At 42.9% G+C, this 22,210-nt stretch overlaps 1 protein-coding gene across 2 annotated transcripts in view; it reads right to left on the bottom strand.

The window, feature by feature from the left end:
* Window positions 1-22,210, bottom strand: part of rnf126 (ring finger protein 126) — a 95,259-nt gene that overhangs the window by 47,316 nt on the left and 25,733 nt on the right. For both annotated transcript variants that reach the window (XM_072482093.1, XM_072482094.1), the window contains exons 2-3: window positions 11,482-11,543; window positions 6,977-7,040 (exon numbers count right to left, since the gene is read on the bottom strand). In XM_072482093.1, coding sequence (XP_072338194.1) covers window positions 6,977-7,040; window positions 11,482-11,543 — 126 coding nt within the window. The remainder of the gene's footprint in view (window positions 1-6,976; window positions 7,041-11,481; window positions 11,544-22,210) is intronic.

Genomic DNA, 22,210 nt, shown 5'->3' with positions numbered 1-22,210 from the left:
TGCATCATCAAAATAGGGCTGACAGTGAAGGAGATGATTTTAGAAATAAAACATTCTTCCATTTTCTCACTCAAAATGTTTGTAGTTGAGAACTTTGGATAGAACATTCAACTGCTCCCATTGCTTCTCTTCAGTAAGCAAAGGACTAGCAGATATCACTCGACTCAACATTTCAAGCAGAACTGACAGTACTGTGAGAGGCACAGCAAAATAGGCTTCCCACAATTGTAATGTGTACATTGTGGCTCCCTGATAATTCCAGATGAATCGATGGCAATGTCTGAACAGACAACAAATTTTCATTGTTATCTCTACACTAAATAGCTTGATGTTGGAGGAAATGGACGGGTGCTGCCTTTTAAAAAAAAAAAAATCACTGCCCCTTCTCACCCCTCACCAGTGTTACGATCTCCGTAGAGACTAATAAAGAAATTCAAACTTCCAGTTAATAGCTGAAAGAATCATAGAATTTACAGTGCAGAAGGAAGCCATTCAGCCCATCGAGTCTGCACCAGCCCTTTTGGAAAGAGCACCCTACCTTGTTTCAACTCATGAATTTGGTCTTTTCAATATGAGCACAAGCTCCCATCCACAGGTGCGATGAAACAGAGACACATTAGGCTTCTGGCTGCTCCCTCTCGATCAGATGCTGGCAGACTAACCTGCTTGATATTCAGTGATATTTTAGGAATTCCTGTAACCTGATCTTTAAAATGACTTCCTCTGCACAATTCCATACAGCAAAATGAATCACAGGGGCCTTGTATTCAGGTTGGAACGGCAATTTGTCATTCCGACACAAAACATAATCTTATAAACCTCATAATTGTAACAAAAGCCATCAAGAACTTTGAATTTTTATGAAACTATACGATAGACATGGGCAAGATAGTAGTTTATTGCACACAGTAAACAATCTGAAAAGTTTTATTTTAAATGGATTATTTGAAAAATGCACATGCTGGAGCTAATTAGGAGGAAGCATAACACTTATCACGACATGCAGAGGTTTCTTAAAGTGCTTTAAAAAATAATAAGTACCCAATTTTTCCATAAGCAACAAAAACTGCGGGGGTGGGGGGTTGGGGGAGGAGAGATGCAAGCTGTCGTGCCCATTCTTTGAGTTCCATGTGTGTTGTTGGGTGATCAAAATGGTGTTCACAGCACACATGCACTTCGGACGAGAATAATGCTAAACACTATAATGGTGAAGGTAATTAACGTGCACAGCTAATGTCTGCCAGAAATATACAGAGTAGGTAAATTGAGACACCAATCAGCATGGAATGTCGATTTGACATCAGCGCTGACATTTGGAGCTTCACACTCATCAATGCCTTCTCTTAACCTTGCAAAAATGAACATGTGTAAACATGTAACCCTAATCCCATTACCTCACTCCACTATCTAAAAGAATCAACAACTTATTTAGTAACTGGTCAACTTCTTCTGACTGCTGCTGAGATCTACAAATGCTGATGTTTCCAATAGCTGTTCCAATTGCAGAAGTCGACAGGAGTGATGCGGCAGGTACTTTTGCCGACTTTAAGGCTTCTGTGCAAACCAGTTGCTCAATGAGCTTGCATTAACTTGGCTTCCCTTTTGAACTGAGCGCGCGTGGGAGAATGCCCAGAGGATAAAAAGTTGCTAGAAGATGGAAGAGAAGGAGAAGGATCATATTCTAATTGAATTTTATATTCAATTTGAGAGAAAAGAGTGGGTCTAAGGCTATAATCTTGAGCTTAAATTAAGAGTGCATGAAAGCAGAGCTAGCTAAAGTGAATTAGCAATGGGATAGGTCAATAGAGAGGCAAAGCGATAGGTCAATAGAGATACATTGGCAGACATTTAACAGAATAGATGCATTTTAACAAGGAAGAAAAATTACACGGGGAGGCCCCACCAGCCGTGGTTAACTAAAAAAAAAGTTAAATATAGTTAAATAAAGTTAAAAGAAAAAGCAACTAATTGCACAAAGATGGGTGGCAAGTCAGAGGATTGGACAGAATATACAAAACAGCAAAGATGATTAATAAGGGGGGGGGGAACGGTTGAGGACTCTGGGTCTGTACTTGTTGGGAGTTTAGAAGGATGACGGGGGATCTTATTGAAACTTGCAGGATACTATGAGGCCTGGACAGAGTGGACGTGGAGCAGATGTTTCCACTTGGAGGAAAAACTAGAACCAGAGGGCACAATCTCAGACTAAAGGGATGATCCTTTAAAACAGAGATGAGGAGGAATTTCTTCAGCCAGAGCGGTGAATCTGTGGAACTCATTGCCACAGAAGTTACCGAGTGTATTTAACACAGAGATAGATAGGTCCTTGGTTAATAAGGGGATCAGGGGTTATGGGGATAAGGCAGGAGAATGGGAATGAGAAATATATCAGCCATGATTGAATGGCAGGGCAGGCTCGATGGGCCGAGTGGCCTAATTGTGCTCCTATGTTTTATGGTCTTATGGAGAAGAAGCATGCTTGAAATATAAAGACAGATTTAATAAAGTGAGCATGGTCCTATAGAAAGTGTGTCTGGGGAATTAATAATGGAAAATAAGGAGATGACAGATGAATTGAACAGGTATTCATCGGTCTTCACGACGGAGCATACATGTAATATCTCTGATTTAGCTGTAAATCAGGAAATGGAAGGGAGGAAGGAACTCCGGAAAATTACAATCACCAGGGAAGTGGTACTGAGCGAATTGTTGGAGCTGCGAGCTGTCAAGTCCCCAGATGCTGATGTACCTCATCCTAGGGTCTTAAAATAAAAAAGTGGCCAGTAAGACAGTTGATACATTGGTTTTAATTTTCCCAAATTCACTAGATTTGGGGAAGGTTCCATTAGATTTGAAAATAGCGAATGGAACTCTTTTAATCAAAAAGGGAGGGAGACTGAAAACAGCAAACTATAGGTCAGTTAACCCAACATCTGTCATAGGAAAAATGCTATGTTATTTATTAAAGATATTATAGATGGGCATTTAGAAAAATTCAAGGTAACCAGAAAAAGTCAACATGGTTTTGAGAGGGAAATCATATTTAAGCAATTTATTGGAGTTCTTTGAAAACGTAACATGGAAAATAGGAGGAGGTGGCCATTTGGCTCTTCGAGCCTGCTCCATCATTCAATATAATCATGGCCGATCATCCATCTCAGTAACCTGTTCCCACTTTCTCTCCCCCCCACCCCCCCCCCCCCACCCCCAATCCCTTTGATGCCTTTAGCCCCAAGAGCTATATCCAATTCCTTCTTGAAGACATACAATGTTTTGGCCTCAACTGCTTCTTGTTGCAGTTCCCACTCACTGGTTGAAGAAATTTGATTAAAGAGGAACTAGTGGATGTACTGTGCTTAGATTTCCAGGGCATTTGATAAGGTGCCACATCAGAGATTATTAAGGAAAATAAGAGTTCATGGCCTAAGGGGTAACATATTGGCATGGATGGAAGATTGGCTAGCTAACAGGAAACAGTAGGCATAAAATCTGGTTGGCAAGATGTAACAAGTGGTGTGCCAGCAAAAGAGAGAATGTGGAGTTGAGGTTACAGTCAGATCAGTCATGATCTTATTGACTGGCAGGGCAGGCTCGACAGGCTCCTAATTTGTACGTTTGCACAAGAGGGCTTTCAGCAGAAGGCCACATCCATTTCAATGCATCCTCCTGAAATCAAGAATGGAACAATGAGACAACAGAGCAAGACAAAGATTGTACTGCCAATGGCTAAGAAGATGACCGGCACTATGAACTTTGATCCTTCCAAGCTGGTTCTGACATTCTCTGCAATATCTCGCAGTTTTTCATCCCCTACTGTGCAAGAGCCACAGGACCTCCCAAGAGACAGAACTCCATTTTATTCTCTCTTGCTAAAGACAAGCAGGTAGTTTCCATTCGGGATTGCTCGGACTGCAGGCTACCTCATGGTGTAGGATGCTACTGACTATATGCATATTACCTCAAGCCAACTCCGTAATGTACAAAAACAAAATAGATTTCATTCCCTCAACATCCAGGTGTTGGAGGCCACACAACACCCAACATCTTGGTAGCAGTGGTAATACCTTAATACTGCAGTAATTTACTGTGACAGCTGCATTTCCAGCCACCACAGCAAACCAAAGGATGGCAACTGTGCAAAAATGGCTATCCATTGGTGATATGGCGCATGACTTTGTTTCGCAAGCCACACACAAAGGTGCACAGCATTCTACAATAAGAGTATTCTCAGGAGAAATTTGATACAGCAGACTACTGTCATGCTGCAACAACAATCACTGGACTCCATTGAAATATTCAACTTAGCAGGACTTGTGATTTGTTGGCATCTGTTGCGTGCTGCACAACCTCGCCAACATAAGGAGGCAACCCTTGCCATCAGTTATCGGCTGTCTATGACAGAGCAGGCAGCTGAGATCAAGTATGAGGAGGAGGAATTGGAGAAAGGGGAAAGAAAGGGAGGCACCAAGCTAGACAGCAACCTTCTGCACCGGCTGTGAAAAATTAATGAGAGTGCAACAATCCCAATTTCCCATTCACCAGCAATTGAACACTGCTTCCCTTCGGTCACTGACCATCACACCATTCTCTTGAACACAGTAGAGATAGAAGCCATACAAAATAAATGCATACGATTTATAAATCAAATTATGCCATATTCCAAATACAATTAAACTGATCATCTTTGTGCTGTCCCTTAGCCCCCATCTTCTATGTGCCTGAACCTGTCGTGTTATTCCTACGATGCGCTATCCCCAGTGATGCAGCGCAACAGTGAAAGGCTGATGGCTTTCAGTAGAGAACAGCAAGGACATTTGCAGAGAAGCAGAAATGAGAGCATGAATCCTCAAGAGAGACATCAGGGTCATGCTAAATGGAGCCACTGCCTTCCTCCTGGGGTAATGCCTCAGTAATCCTGAATTTCTCCAACATGCTGCAGGCTCCTTTGCACAATGGTACTCACAGCCTTGTTGGCAGTAGTCTAAGCTTGCATGAGACTAGTCTGAACCACTACAGCATTCAGACCTTTGGTGCGAGCTGCTTATTCTATTAAAGAAGGTGACACATCAACCATTGAATATTGTATCACTGTTGAACCCAACAGTATGCTCATGGATTAGCCACCACTCCCTTGCTGGAAAGGGTAAGCTACAAACTGCATGCCAAGTTAGACCTGGATGCCTCCAAGCTCCTGGAAATTGAGTGCAGGCTTTCAAAGAGGATGCCAATTGCACATGCATTTTATTGTATCTGCCCAGTCTTCTTCTGTATTTTTTCACATCAAAGTCCTTATCCGAGTCCTATGCAGAACTCTAGCGAACTGGTACCTGCAGTATCCTTCTCTGGAGTCACCAGCCCTGTGCCTGAGCACGTGAAGATCTTTTCTCCAATCTATTCTTTAAGATAGATGGAATGTCAACATTTGAGCTGTTGCCCAAGAGTGTGAAATCAAGTGATGGTGTTGTACCTTCATCACTTTATTTTTTGATATTCCTCCACTACCTGATTAATTTGTATTTCTTGGTTAACTGAAAGGTAAAAGGCAGAAGGGTTAAATTGTCGGGAGAGAGGTGGAAGTAAGTGGTGCATGCTTATAGCATCTGTAGCTTTCCGGAGATGGTGGAATATAGAGCAAGTGGGACATGAGAAGGAGGATTAACCACAAAGATACAATAATCTACAGTGGTTTTAGCATACTGTTGGCCATGGTTTCAGCAATGGCTGCGTCAGTATTGGCCAGTAGTGTCCTCCACATGGACGAGAACACAAAGGCATACCTATCCCCCTCTGGTTAATTCCTGCTGCTTCCAGTTGTGCGCCACCTTGCGCTACAGGAAAGGGGGAAGGATGTCAGTTGAACTTTTGTTCAGACAATGTGGCTGCCACAACTGAATGGTTGACAGAATGTGCAAACTTTCAGATGTGGGTATGAGACCTGCAGTAGTGCCAAGGTGAGTGTGCACGCAGTGAAGCGAATGAATGTTAAGAGTGAGACTTGATCAAGAGAGATTGGTGGGTGGATGATGGGAACGTTGCAAATTGAGGAGTAGCTGAGAGTAGTGCTACTGTTGATAGGATGTGGCATTTGAAGATGTACGTACTGATCTTGACCATTCCTGAGACCACTGAATTGCTTCCACCATTGCATTCAGGTTTTGTGGACCAGTCTCCAGGAATTGACCTCTGTGGCTATCTACTCCCATAGCCTTTCGATGACAAGTAAATACAGGGCGGCACAGAGACTAGCACTGCTACATCACAACGCCAGGGACCCGGGTTCAATTCCGGCCTTAGGTCACTGTCTGTGCGGAATCTGCACATTCTCCCCATGTCTGCATGCATTTACTCCGGATGCTCCAGTTTTCTCCCACAGTCCAAAAAAGAGCAGGCTAGGTGGATTGTCCATGTTAAATTGCCCCTTAAGTGTTCAAACGATATGTGGATTATGGGGTTACGGGGATGGAGTGTAGGCACAGACTCAATAGGCCGCATGGTCTCCTTCTGCACTGCAGAATTCTATCTCTGCAGAATTCTATCTCTTCTGCTTTCCATCTTGTGCCCCAAGACCTCCAGTACAACAATGGAAAAACCTTGAAGCCAGCCAGCTCCTTCTCAGTTTGGGAACCCCCACTTTATAGAGTGGTTGGTGGTGTGTGAATCAAATAAAGATCTATGCGAGTGGTGTCCTGCCACATGCTTAGCTTATTACAGCAAATTGTCACCAACCCTTTCAAAATAAGATATTGATAATCTAAATGTAATCACAGTGTGCATTCTTTCATACTTTGTATTGACTACAATTAAAGCAATATGTTGTTGTGAGATAACCATTAATAAAAAGTTATAGTTCAGAAAACAATTATTCATTGAAAATGTAGTTCGATCAAAAACTAAGTTAGGAATGGATATGACACGAGATAATTAAGGCCTGCAAAGTAATTAAAACTTGAAACCCTGGCAAAACCATGCTACCAACCTCAAATAACTGTCGAGTCTGGTCACTTGTGGAAGCTGCTGAACCCGAGCCATTTTCAGTGTTTCTACAAGAATTCCAAATATTGCATAATTAGCAATGTCATACGGTATAATTTGCATAAGAACTTGCAACTAGCTATTACAGATTAATGTACAACAAGGCAGGCTGCATCATCTGTACTAATTACTGGGTTAAAGTCAGAGACCATGTGCAAGTCAAACAGTTAACATCCGTTTCAGTTAAGGAATTATTTTGCTTCAAAATCCCAATAGTTCCCAATATATTATGCAACAGTCACAAGATCCATGGACAACTCTAGATTCTCCTTTCACATATCCTTGCAAGATTGTAGTTTGCAGCTGCCGGAACCTTTCAATGTGGCCAGCCATTTACTAAAATAAGTTTCATGGCTCACATTACTTTAAATAACAACACAATCAGCATGGTTTGTAAAATGGAACTGGCCAAATGATCTAGCCTATCCTCAGTGGTACTCAAGTTGTTGTTTTGAGAAGGAAAGCAGAGGGAAGGCCTTCAACCAATATATGCGGTATTTGGAAACCTGCCATTTTGAGTTCCTCATATTTATCAGGAAGCTGATCAATGGATAGCCATTACAAAGCTTAAGCAGCTACACAGGAAATACTGCAGATCAGCGTCAGATCCAGCACGTGACGCTGACTTCGAGTAGTCAGAGCAGAGGGATAAAAAATAATGCCTGAATAATCGCCAATAATATAACCTTGCCTTTTTGGAAGTGGTCAAGAGAATCATGACTTCAAACCTATAGATGATGAACACCGGAGTGGAGCATTGAGCAGCATGGTAGCACAGTGGTTAGCACTGTTGCTTCACAGCGACAGAGTCCCAGATTCGATTCCCGGATTGGGTCACTATCTGTGCGGAGTCTGCCCGTTCTCCCTGTGTCTCCGTGGGTTTCCCCCGGGTGCTCCGTTTCCTCCCACAAGTCCCGAAAGACATTAGGTAATTTGGACATTCTGAATTCTCCCTCTGTGTACCCGAACAAGCGCCGGAATGTGGCGACGAGGGGATTTTCACAGCAACTTCATTGCAGCGTTAATGTAAGCCTACAATAAAGATCATTAGGCAAAAGGACAGAATGGCAAGTACATTAATAACCAACATTTTGAGCTATACTTAGATCCTAAGCCATACAACCTGAATAAAATATACAAATGCAGACAGATTTTAGCGATGACTATTAGGCCAATTCCATGAGAAAGCAATTCAGTATTCAGTTCAAACAGGTATTAGATACTTTCCATGCAGAGTTCCAACTCTATTTGCATGGTGGAAGCCTTTGTTTCAACAATACAACATTTCTGCCACTGTAAAATGTAATGATTAACTATTGATAAAGCATAATGACCCAATTACATTGTACCTGCCTAGAGAATTTTTGCAGAGTATTCCATGGTATTCAAAAGCATACAAAGACTGAAAGTGGTAATCAACTACCACCATAGCAGGAGGATTCTGTGCAGAATACAGAAGTGCTCTTGAAAACCTATTCCTTTTGCTTTACAATCTCTTGATAAATTCAGCATGACAAATTATTTTTCCTTTACATCATCTTCCAGCCTCTCTCATCAAGCATTGTTTACAGAAGATATATTAGATAGTACTTAATTAACATTCAGTAAAGAGACCTTGGGGCGGCATGGTGATACAGTGGTTAGCACTGCTACCTCACGGCACGGAGGACCCAGGTTTGATCCCGGCCCCCCCGTCCGTGTGGAGTTTGCACATTCTCCTCGTGTCTGCGTGGGTCTCACCCCCACAACCTAAAAATGTGCAGGGCAGATGGATTGGCCACTCTAAAATTGCCCCTAATTGGACATTTATTTTTTAAGTAAAGAGACCTCAAATTTCTCCATCAGAATGTGTCAGACAATAAGTGCAGCCTAAAAATAGAACTGCATGAATCAGTATTCCATCAAGCATTTAGCAAATGTATTTTGATTACAGAGCCAATACTTTCTTACACTACCAATATTCCATGATATTGTCTAACCTATGAACAATGTGCCATTTTAAAATAATAGAATAGTTATGGGTTATTTGCTACAATATTAAAGTTGGAACTGCATTTATCCAGACTGTCCCTCCAGATGTACCAAGCTGTTAAAATAAGCACAAGCTGGAGGTCAGTTAACAGTATAATTGTTGCTGAGGGGGGGAAGTTTGTAGACAAATGACTTTAAATTTCCAGATCAATCTACCCATTACCCTCATTAACTGCAAATATCCTGCAATTGAATATTGTCATTCTTATTTTTTTTATACCCTGGACTTTGATTATATACCTGCCATAATAATAATCTCCTGAACTGCTCAGAGAGCCTGAAGTTATGCTTCAGTGCAGCAAGTCAGTCAGTCTATATGCCTGCAAGATTTATTTTTATATATTAACCAGTGCCCCAGGGTGTTGTTCAATGTGTCAGTTGTTTTGTCAGACGCGTCCGTTCATCCACTATTTTCTCATTCATTCCCAGTTTTTAATCCTGAAGCCCCACAAATTTGAGCTTGTAGAGTGGACATTTGCGTGAAACTTTGGACATAACGTTTGGAACCCGAGGTACTTGTGGGGTTTATCACTGCAGGCTTGGGATGTTACTTCCTCAGAAAGGTTAGATGGCTAGCTCCCTCGCCAGTGCTCTTAGATGCAAAAACTAGACACCCACTCCCCTCAAGCTTCAGGCAAAAAGCATAAAATCTCAATGCAGTACTGCCAATTGTTCAATTGCAGATATTTGGAAATGGATAGATTGACCATGGGTGTTACATCAAATAACGGAGACAGATTTATCAGTTTTGGTGGGCTGCTATGAAGATCTGGGAGCACTGGGAAGGAGGGTTGGAGTTTGGCAGTAATGCATTGAGGTTTTATGCTCTTTGGCTGACGCATTAGGAGTGTAGTTCTTGAATTATAAGCACAATGGAGAGTGTAGCAATCTGAGATGGCCACCTGCAAAGGACCATGGGAATTATGGCCAACCCAGGACTGACAGATACAGAGCTTCTGTGTATTTTAAACACAGGTAGCTAGACCTGATCAAAACCCCCGCTCGTTTGCATTCTAATGGCCCATTTCTCCAGAACTTTAGGACTGCACTCAAGAAACCGATACAGCCACAACTGATCGGCGCCACTCCCTTTACTCAGAGAGCCCAACTGCCAAGGTCAATGTCCGCTAAGGACCCGCCCAGCCACCAAGGCTCCCACCCCTTTATTAGACTAAATCGAAGGCAGTGATTGAAGCCCTGTCAAATTATTGGGTCCAAGATTAAGGACCGCCCCAAAGAGCGCGAAACTCAGAAGGACAAAAAGGGACACAGCCATGTATTCAGCCTCTTTTGGACCCGGCCTGTGCCAGCCTCCTTTGAATCCGGCCTGTGCCAGCCCAACTGCAGCATAACAACCAGACAGCCAAGTTCAAGACCAACGATCGCTACCTGACGCATGAGCCCAGCAGAGACAGAGCTACTTCTTCAAACCAGCCACGTGAGATCAAGATAAAGGCCTTATCCACTCCACTTGCACAGTGCCGGTCGCCTGAAGTTAAGTGTAGGTTATTGTAGTTTATAGGTGTAGTTTAACTTGTAGTACATTGTGCTTGCATGCCAAAGTAACCCTTGTGTGTAAATAAACCATCTTTGAACTTGAACTGACTAACTGGTTGTGTGGTAATTTGACCGATATACGGGAAAGCCTTGTGGTTCAGTAAGAGAAACAGAAACACCCACAGTATTGGCGACGCTGTTGAGACGTAACATATCATAAAAAGGGCCTCAGTATAATATTGGCGACTCCAAAGGGCAACATTATTGGTGACGCTTCTGGGATAGTATTCCATTAAATTGGCGACAAGGAGCAAAAGTCATCTCACTTTTCGGAGGAAGTAATAGCCCACACCTAGGATGATAAACTCCACAAGAAGCTACGGTTCCAAAAGTAATCTTTCATACAAATGTTTACTTTACAAATTCATGGGGCTTCAGGATAAAAACTGGGAATGCATGAGAAAATGGTAGACAGGTAGAAAACAAAAGGACCCACTCAGGAATTCAGAACAAATGGACTGTGTCCATCACTGCTTCACATTACTGCGGTGTACCGAGTCAAAGTGGGCTGGAAGATCCCTGCAGATACAGGGCTAGTTCATAATGTGGTAAGTACTCTCAATAAAGTTCAGCATTTATAATATTCTTGAGGATGCAATAAATAATTTACTCTTTCTTTGGCATAAAAATAAAAATCAGTCATTCATGAATACACTCTGCCAAATTAGATTTTGATACCCAGAATAAGCCACTGTAAGATTACAGTTCTCTTGGATTATAATTTTTCAGCCAACCTATTTGTTATCTCGCTGGTCAAAACTACATTAGGTGGGATATTATGATGCTGTGAAGTTTCTTGAAATACTTTTTTTTTTTTTAATTAAAAAGTTAGTTACGACTTTGCAATACATGTTGTTTTACCTTGGTACTTGATCAAGTAATTCTTCTATAAAACCTGAGTCACATCTTGGACATGTATATTCCTGGGGATAGAATAAAACAACATCAGAAAACATAGACAAAGCTGAACATTTGAAATTCTGTCAAAGAACCCCAAGAAAATTGTCAGTGTGCATATTAGTCCCTAGTAACAACATTCAGAAGTACAACTGCAGATAGAGATACGGGTTGGAATACACAGTAAAGCTAGATGTTTTTCACCAATGGTTTGGCATTTTTGTCTTTTAGGTCAACATTTTGGCTCATAATTTCCTGTTAAGGATTGGCAGACAGCCCTCGTAGGTGCTGCTGTATAACCCAGCTGCTAGGAGATGAGTAGATATTCTGATTTTTCTTGTACTTTCCTGGTGAATGACTTTGCCTTTAAGTCAAATCATTTAATCATAATAAGAAGTGAACCATACGAGCAAAGAAACTGGTGCTAAAAGGGCCACAACCAACTCAGTACATTTCAAAATGTACTGAGTTCTTTATTTTTTTGTTTTTAAAAAGTTTAGCAAATTGAATAAGAAACATAGGAAATAGAAGGAGGCAGCTATTTGGCCCTCTGAGCCTGAAAAAAACCATGAGCCTCACGTGATGTAGAAATGCAGGCGCTGCAGTAAAGTTCTAAGCTGTGTTTTTTTTCCATGTTATTGCTTTGCTAGATTCCTTCTGTTTTACAACTAGTTGGTATACATTTCATTAATCAGACAATATTTCAAAGTATTCAATTAGCATTTTTTGTTATTCTCTCTGCCAGGCAGTGTCTTTGTTGGAACTTCCAGGCATTGACTGAACAAGCTTAGTTGTTGGTATTCCATTCAGACTAAAATAAAATAGACTAAAATAAAACAGCTGCTGCAGCTTGAATATTCTAACATGAATTAGCATGAAGTTCAGCAACTTTTTATGTACCTGTTCCAGTCATAAACTGGACACTCCAGAAAAATCTCAAATAAGGCAGCCAGTGTGCTACTAATAGCTGCAATTTGAGTTTCATAGTTCTTAATGATATAGATACATTCATTCATGAATTAATTTATTTAGTTATTGGTAATAGTTAGTAAAAATTGATAGTACTCCGGTCATCTTTATATTAGCCAACTGACTATTTTTAATTTAGCCTTTTATTACATTCTTTATTCAGTCACTGATTCTTATTTGCTAATGTCCAAAAATCTGCACACACACTGCAAGTTGCGATTATGCAGTCAGTTGATTAGCAATTGCATGCTGATATTAATTAGCAAACAAATTCCAGTAACTCCACAGCTTAGTAACACAAATTACTAGATAATGGTTCAGCAATAGGAATTACCAGCTCTTGTGCAAAAATCAGCCATTTCACTAAGTTGAAATTTACTTATTTAAAACGCCCAAAAGAATAGTCAGCTTTAACATAAAGATGTGCAGATGTGCAAAAAAATTCTAAAATCATGGAGTGGCCATAATTTGATGTTACAATGCTGTGGCAAGCCAATCACAGCAATAATTATGCTGCCGTGTCAAGGCCTAGAGAAAATGTCCGTAAACCCTTTTATTAGCATCACATTCCTGATTTAATAGCTAGTAAATCTTCAAATTACTTCCTTAATCATTCAAACTGTGGCAAATGCAATTTTATATGGTACATCAGTCATGGCACAAAGTAATACTTGTGCCCAATTCCATGAAATAAGCATAACCAATTAATTGAATAATGTATGTTTAGTGCTATGCACAGAACAATTTTTCCCCAGTCTAAGTCACATTTCACTTGTGAGGTAACATTTCATAAGAAATTTCTTTTCCACAGAAAGGTCAAATTGGAGAACAAGTTATACAACAACTTGCCTAACAATTGGTTGCTTGCAAAGTGCAGCTTTTAGTTTTCCCAGCAAGCCCTTGATCACATTTGCATTCTATACTCAACAGGTAGAATCGGGAAGAATTAAATTGCGATACTTCTGGTTAAGGATATAATTGATGATTAGCATTTAATCTGTAGAGAAGTCTGCAATTATAATGGCACACATACCATTCTAAATTCTGACTGCAAGAAAAGATTTCAAAACTGTCAGACTCAAGACAGAAAACAAAACACTTCTCTCCAAGACATATAGTAGAGGAAAGCAAACATACTCGCAGAATAGCCATTACACTCCTTCCCTTTACATACATATCAGACCAATCAGTGCACTGCTCCCCTATAGATTCAGTGTCGCAGCTAGTCAATTCACTCCCACCAGACCCGGCCTGACCTCCAAACCCCCTTCTAGCTTTCACACATCATCCTAATAAACGCATTAACGCAGTTCTTTTGCAGTTGCTGGATTAAAATCCTGGCATCTGACTAGCCTCTCACCACATGGATTGCAGTGGTTCAATAAAATGACTAACTTTAAGAGCAACAAATTACTCACCTTCTTAAGAGCAATGAGGGATGGCAATAATTATCACAAATTAATTTGAAAAACCAAAGGAAACCCAACTGTTTTTGCAGGATTGAGTTTCGGAGCCATGAGGTCATGTTGCAGCTGTACAAAACTCTGGTGCGGCCGCATTTGGAGTATTGCGTGCAATTCTGGACACCGCATTATAGGAAGGATGTGGAAGCATTGGAAAGGGTGCAGAGATTTACCAAAATGTTGCCTGGTATGGAGGGAAGATCTTATGAGGAAAGGCTGAGGGACTTGAGGCTGTTTTCGTTAGAGAGAAGGTTAAGAGGTGACTTAATTGAGGCATACAAGATGATCAGAGGATTGGATAGGGTGGACAGTGAGAGCCTTTTTCCTCGGATGGTGATGTCTAGCACGAGGGGACATAGCTTTAAATTGAGGGGAGATAGATATAAGACAGATGTCAGAGGTAGGTTCTTTACTCAGAGAGTAGTAAGGGCGTGGAATGCCCTGCCTGCAACAGTAGTGGACTCGCCAACACTAAGGACATTGAAATGGTCATTGGATAGACATATGAACGATAAGGGAATAGTGTAGATGGACTTTAGAGTGGTTTCACAGGTCGGCGTAACATCGAGGGCCGAAGGGCCTGTACTGCGCTGTAATGTTCTATGTTCTATGACTCCAGTACAAAACATATGGTTGACTATTAATCCCCTTTTAACAAGTCATTACTTTCTTTGGACAAGCGCAAGGCTAAATCCACCAATGAATCAGCTAATAAGTTAATAATTTAGAAAAGCATTAACCATATTATTTATCTAAATAAATACTGACCTCTGTGAAATGTCATGAGCTTAATCTGTGCTACTTTCAATCTATCAAATTGCTCTAATTTCGAGTGCCATCGGTATTGTCAAATTAAACAGATGAAAATACCCTCAACAGACTTGTCAAATTTGAAAGGACAAAAAACCATGCCTGCGTGTGATTTTTAAAAATAAAGTGGACATGTCAAACTTCAAAAAATTGTCTTGCATACTTTCCTAAAAGCCTAATTGCAACTATTCTAGTTATCTTTTGATAAGGTGCAATGTTTGAATGGTGCCTGCCTGCCTATACCTGATAACTTTGGCAATGACTTCAATACCTCCTCGTAATGTATCTTTGTATGCTTATGTGTAGATAAGGACAACCTAAAAGCTCAAAAGGAAATATATTTTAAAGGCTAATTTTTTTTTTGTAATTAAAAATTGCATGCATTCACCATTTTTGTTCATAAAGTGAACTGCTCAGCAATTGAAGTGAAACTTAACCTGATTATCAAATTGTTGCTTCAAAGGTCAGGAACAGCATAACCAGATGCAATAAACTCAATGCTCTCGATAGCAGTGAATTTTGCACGTATTAAAATTAATGAAGGGAAACGTCACAGGCAGGGTTAAGTGCAGATATGGAAAAAAGAAACCCGGCTATTGAATCTTAAAAATATCCACCACTGCATCAGCATAAACTCTCATGTCACCCAATCTGACATGGTGAGGGGATTGTCAGCTATCACCAGTTTTGTACTTGGGGCCTACGCTCGTGAAAAATTAAGTTCAGACTGCCCCAACTAATGTCACAGATGCCCCAACAGCCAGAGAGAAAACTTCATATGCAAAGCCTTGATTAAATGTATCCAAAATGACAGCCACTTACATAAGTTTTTATGTAGGAAGACACAAACTGGAAAGTTGAAAGAGTACAAAGGAATATGTCATTCGCTATTTCAGCTTGCATCATGTAGGGCAGAAACTAGTTGCAATTTACAGAAAGAAAAGTTTTACTACACTGGCATCATCTTTTGCCATGATATAATGGTGCCGAGCTAATAAACCAAAAATGCTGAAACAGTGCAATTAGCTCATGGACAGTCCAAGCAAATTTTCATTGATAGCCCTATATACCTAAATATTAAGTCAGTCCACAGGATTTATACAGGAAATACGCAAGCTAATTAATGCAATGCTGGAGGTCACCAAAGTCATTGCTATCCTTCTTACTAAAATCAAAAGTAAGAAAGAAGGATAAAAACAAAGGGAAAAATAATTTCTATTATGCCGATCATGATCGCTGAATATCCCACTTTACAGCCAATGAGATTGAGTTACAGTTGTACTGCATAAAACGTGACAAAAAAATGTGAACACAGAAAACTCTTACAAATAACAAAGTAATGATGACAAGACCTGCCTTTAAGTGGCATTGATTGAGGGATAAATATTGGTCTTGGAATAATGGGATTGTTTACATTCACCTGAGGGGGAAGGTTTATTGGCTCATCGGAAAGATCGTCCCTCAGTACTGCACTGGAACATCAGCCTAGATTATCATGCTCAAGTCCTGGAGTCGGACTTGGAATCAAGCTTGACAAATCTACTAGAATTCTTTGAAGCTGTAACTAATAGAGTTGACCAGGTAGAACCGGTGGATGTGGTTTATTTAGTCTTTCGACAAGGTCTCACATAGTAGGGTAGCGTCTTAAGATGGATAGAAAGCTGGTTAGCAGACAGGAAGCAAATAGTTGGAATAAATGGGTCTTTTTCTGAGTGGCAGGCAGTGACTAGTGGGGTACTTCAGGGATCTGTGCCAGGACCCCAACTGTTTATCATAGATTATCATAGAATTTACAGTGCAGGAGGCCATTCGGCCCATCGAGTCTGCACCGGCTCTTGGAAAGAGCACCCTACCCAAGGCCTACACCTCCACCCTATCCCCATACCCCAGTAACCCCACCCAACACTAAGGGCAATTTTGGACGCTAAGGGCAATTTATCATGGCCAATCCACCTAACCTGCACATCTTTGGACTGTGGGAGGAAACCGGAACACCCGGAGGAAACCCACGCACACACGGGGAGGATGTGCAGACTCCGCACAGACAGTGACCCAGCGGGGAATCGAACCTGGGACCCTGGAGCTGTGAAGCAATTGTGCTATCCACAATGCTACCGTGCTGCCTTTACATTATATATTAATGATTTGGACGAGGAACTAAATGTATTTTCTCCAAATTTGTAGAGGATACAAAGTTAGGTGGGAGGGTGAGCCGTGAGGAGGTTGCAGAGATGCTTCAGCGGAATTTGGACAGGCTGAGTGGGCACATGCAGTATAGTGTGAATAAATGTGAGGTTATCCACTTTGGAGCAAAAATAGGAAGGCAGATTATTATTTGAATGGGTGTAAATTGAGAGAAATCGATACTCAGTGAGACCTTGGTGTCCTTGTAATAATAATCTTTGTCACAAGTAGGCTTACATTAGCACTGCAATGAAGTTACTGTGAAAATCCCCGAATCGCCATATTCCGATGCCTGTTCGGTTGCACGGGGGGGGGGGGTTCCAGAATGTCCAATTCACCTAACAGCATATCTTTGGGACCAGTGGGAGGAAACGGAGCACCCGGAGGAAACCCATGCAGACACGGGGATAACGTGCAGATTCCACACAGACAGCGACCCAAGCCGGGAATCAAACCAGGGTCCGTGGCACTGTGAAGCAACAATGCTAATCACTGTGCTACTGTGCCGCCCCACAGTTGTGCATCAGTTGCTGAAAGTAAGCGTGCAGGTACAGCAGGCAGTAAAGAAGGCAAATGGTATGTTGGCCTTCATACCAAGGGGATTTGAGTAGAGGAATAGAGATGTTTTACTGCAATTATATCGGGCATTGGTGAGGCCACAGCTGGCGTATTGTGAGCAGTTTTGGGTGTCCTTATCTGAGGAAGGATGTTCTTGCTATGGAGAGAGTGCAGCAAAGGTTTACCGGGTTGATTCTTGGGATGGAGGGAGAAGTAAATTGGCTATTATATTAATTGTTTACAAGAGTGAGAGGGGATCTCATAAAAACTTACAAAATTCTAACAGGATTAGGCAGGGTAGATTCGGAAATAATGTTCCCGATGGTTGGGACTGCCAAGTTAGGTGGTTATATAAATGCAAATTGCTGATTTCTAAGGATCAAAGGAAGTAGGAGCAGGAATAGGCCATTCGACCTCTTGAGCTGCGCCATTCAATTAAATCGCAGCTGATCATCCAGCTCAACATTTTCCCACATTACCTCCATATCCCTTGATGTCTTTACTATGTAGAAATCTATCTATCTCAGTCTTGAATATGCTCAACAGCCGAGCCTTCACAGCCTCATGGGTAGAGAATTAAGATTTTCCACCCTCGAGTGAAGAAATTCTTCTTCATCTCAGTCCTTAATAGCCTACTTATTCTGAGACTGCGATAAGATCATCTTTCATTCTTCTAAACTCTGGACAATACAGGTCCAGTCTCCTCAATCTCCCCTCACAGTGCTATTCTGCCACCCAGGAATCAGTCTGCTGAACACTTTGTTGCACTCCTTCCTTGGCAAGTATATTCTTCTTTAGATTTTAGGTAAGGAGACCAAACCTGTACACGATACTCCAAAGCTCTATTATACCTGTGCTTTTCAAACTTTTTTTCCCTGGGACCCATTTTTACCAACCGGCCAACCTTTGGGACCCATGCCAACCGACCTTCGCGACCCATGCCTCCCGAACTTCATGACCCACCATTTTGGTTACCTTTAATGCGGCAGGTGAGCCAGGTGGTCCTCAAGATCTCACTTGCTTTGTCATTTAATGTTACATTTCTGTATGGGTTGTTCATCGGAGGTCACACCAGCACAGCTTTGTCCTGTTGTGTACTCTCCTGAGCCACTCTCTCCAGCAGGTTTAGTTGTAAGATCCTGGCCTGTTTGTGTCTCTGGCCCTCTCTTCCTTATTACAAAATGATCCATTTTAAATTTTACAGTCCTGTTGCTGGTTTGCTGCTGACAAAATGGAGGAATCGCAATCGCGCCAAGAGCCTGTGACGTCAGTGTTCGGGTAGCGTGACCTGCTCTCTTCCGTCACTTCAGGCAGGAAGACTGCATTGAATTTTTTAAAAATCTTCTCCTGGGTCAGCACCCTGACGTCGGGAGGAGACAGTGTTTTTCTCTGGGCTCCAGGCATGCGCACTGATGAGCGGGCACGCATGCACAGCGTGCCCGCATTCTGAAAGCCGGTCGCAGCCATCATTTTAAAGCCGGCTGCTGCGGCCGTTGCGCATTAATTCCCACGATCGGGAATGCCGCGATGGATGGCTCCGCAATCCTCCCGACACCCGCCCGCGGGTCGCGACCCCAACTTTGAAAATGACTGCTGTATACCCCGTACTTAAATCTCCTTGCAATAAAGGTCAACATACCATTTGCCTTCCTAACTGACTATTGAACCTGCAGTGACTCATTAAGAACACACATGTCCCTTTGACATCAACATTTCCCAATCGCTCCCCATTTAAGAACTACTCTACATTTCTGGGTTGTTTTTTTAAAGTGCCAACTTCACATTATATTCTATCTGCCATGTTCTAGTCCACACATTTAGCCTGTTTAAATACTCTTTGCATCTTCCTCAAAAATCATATTCCTACCTACTTTTGGGTCATCAGCAAAGTTGGGAATATTACATTTGGCCCCCACATCCTAATCATTAATACACATTGTGAATAGCTGCAGATTATCTCAGTAAAAGTCACCATAGTCCCAGATGACCACATTCTGCTTTTTACTCCGAGGAGAACTGACTGGAGGGGCACCAATATCCTGGCTGGGAGGTTTGCTAGTATGGTTCAGGTGGGTTCTGCGCTATGTGCTGTTAGGCTCCCCCTACCATTAAGGATAGTTGTGGAGGCTCCTCCTCCAGTAGTGGTTTAGTTGTCCACCACCATTCATGACTGATGTGGTAGGACTGTAGAAATCGGATCGTTCCACTCTGCCAGTCACAAGCAGGTTCTGCTGTTTAGCATACAAGTAGTCGTGTATTGTAGCTTCACAACATTGGCACCTAATTTTTAAGTGTGCCTGGTGCTGCTGCTGGCAAGCTCTCCTGCACTCCTTCACTGAACCCCTAGCTTGATTGCAATGGTAGAGTGGAGGATATGCCAGATCATGAGATTACAGATTATGGTTGTATACAATTTTGCTGCTATTAATGGCTCATAACACCCATGGATGCCCAGTTTTGTGTTGCTAGATCTGCTTGAAATCTCTCACCTGGCATGGTGGTAACGTCACACCTGTGAAGGCCAGATTCCACAAGGACTGTATGTGGTCACTGGTACCAATACTGTCATGGACAGATGAATATGTGACTGGTACATTGGTGAGGGGGTAGAACGAAGTCAAGTAGGTTTTTCTCTCGTTGGTTCTCTCACCACCTTCCACAGACCTAGGCTAGCGGCTACATCATTTAGGACTTGGCCAGTTCAGGCATATCTGAGGCTACCGAGCCATTGTTGGTGATGGACCTTGATGTCCCCATCCAGAGTACATTCTGTGCCTTTGTCACTCTCCATGCTTCTCCCAAGTGGTGTTCAACATGGAGGAGTGCTGATTCATCAGTTGAGAGGACAGGGCATGGTAGCTGGTAATCAGCAAAAGGTTTCCTTGCCCATGTTTGACCTGATACCATGACATTTCAGAGTCAAAATTAATGTTGCATACCACCCCGGGGCAACTGCACTCCCAAATGCACTCCATTATGTTGATGGGACAAGACAGAATGATGATGGTGGGACATTGTAAGGTGTCTGGAACATTGAATTACTGTTGCTTCAGTGCCAGGGACCTGGATTCGATCCCTGGCTTGGGTCACTGCTGCGCGGAGTCTGCACGTTTTCCCAGTGTCTGTGTGGGTGTTATACCGTCAATTCACTGTGAGACTTGAGAACGAGTGAACATTAGGCTTCCATGAACTCGCCTGCCAGTGTCGGCTGTACAAATGAGTGCCACCCACAGGTGGCCGGTCTATATATTGCCCCGGTGAGGGTGGAGCCTACCGGGGTTCCAGTACAGTACCTGGAAGTAGACCGTATCATCATTACCAGGTCACAGCACTATACAGACAGTTCATACTTAGGTGAATACATTCAGGTGGTGACTCCGGGTGCAGGTGGTGACTCCGGGGGCGTTGTGTCTGAAGCTTGAGCTTCAGTCCAGCATGTCGGAGACGGTTGAGGGGTGGGGGTAAGCGGGGGGGGGGGGGGGCGCCAGTGCCAGCGCGGGACAATACAGGAGACCCAGGAGGGCGTAAGGGGCGCTGGGGGTGGCTGTAGGCAGCGGGGAGGGGGGGGCACGTTGGCAGGGAAACCAGCTGGCGCCTGGTCTCGTAGGGAGACCGTATCTTGCCGTCCGTCCTGGTGCATGATGTAGGCGTACTGGGGGTTGGCGTGCAACAGCTGGACCCTATCGACCAGGGAGTCGGTCTTATGGCTCCTCGTATGCCTCCGGAGAAGGACAGGTCCCGGAGTTGTCAGCCAGGATGGAAGCGAGACCCCAGAGATGGACTTCCTAGGGAAGTCAAACAAACGGCAGTGAGGGGTCTCGTTCATGGCTGTGCAGAGGCGTGATCGAATGGAGTGGAGGGCGTGGGGAAGGACCTCCTGCCAGCGGGGGATCGAGAGACTTCTAGACCGGAGGGCCAGAAGGACGGCCTTCCATACCGTCGCGTTCTCCCTCTCCGCCTGCCCATTTCCCTGCGGGTTATAGCTCGCAGTCCTGCCCGAGGCGATGCCTTTACTGAGCAGGTACTGACACATCGCTCTCTACTTGAAAGGGGGCGGTTGCGTGCATTGTGGCCTTAGTGACGTCGGCCTTGATGCGGCTGAAGGCCGAGCGGGCCTCAGCCGTCAGGGGAAATGCGGTTTGAATCAGTGGGCGGGCTTTGTCCGCATAGTTGGGGACCCAATGGGCATAGTAGGAGAATAGCCCGGCATCGTTTGAGGGCCTAGAGGCTGTGGGGAGGGGGAAGTTCCGTGAGGATTCATACTTAGGTGAATACATTCACCATAGTTGGTTTCCTCCGGGTGCTCCGGTTTCCTCCCACAAGTCCCAAAAGACATGCTGTTATGTGAATTGGACTTTCTGAATTCTCTCTCCATGTACCCGAACAGGCACCGGAGTGTGGCAACTAGGGAATTTTCATAGTAACTTCATTGCAGTGTTAATGTAAGCCTACTTGTGACAATAAAGATTTTTTTTTTAAATTTAATGAGTATGACGGTCAGGCTGTTGCTTGACTAATGGGATAGCTCACCCAACTTTCGCACAGGCCTCCAGATGTTAGTAAGGACTTTGCAGGGTGGACAGCTGGGTTTGCCGTTGGAGCTTCTGGTGCCTAGGGTGATCAGTCTGGTTTCATTCCTTTTTTTTAAAAATGCTCTGTAGTAGTTTGGTACAACTGAGTAACATGCTAGGCCATTTCAGAGGGCAGTT

This window comes from Scyliorhinus torazame, chromosome 18 (genome assembly GCF_047496885.1).
Source record: "Scyliorhinus torazame isolate Kashiwa2021f chromosome 18, sScyTor2.1, whole genome shotgun sequence".
Classification (NCBI taxonomy): Eukaryota; Metazoa; Chordata; class Chondrichthyes; order Carcharhiniformes; family Scyliorhinidae; genus Scyliorhinus; species Scyliorhinus torazame.
This window is presented reverse-complemented; position numbering and strand designations above follow the sequence as displayed.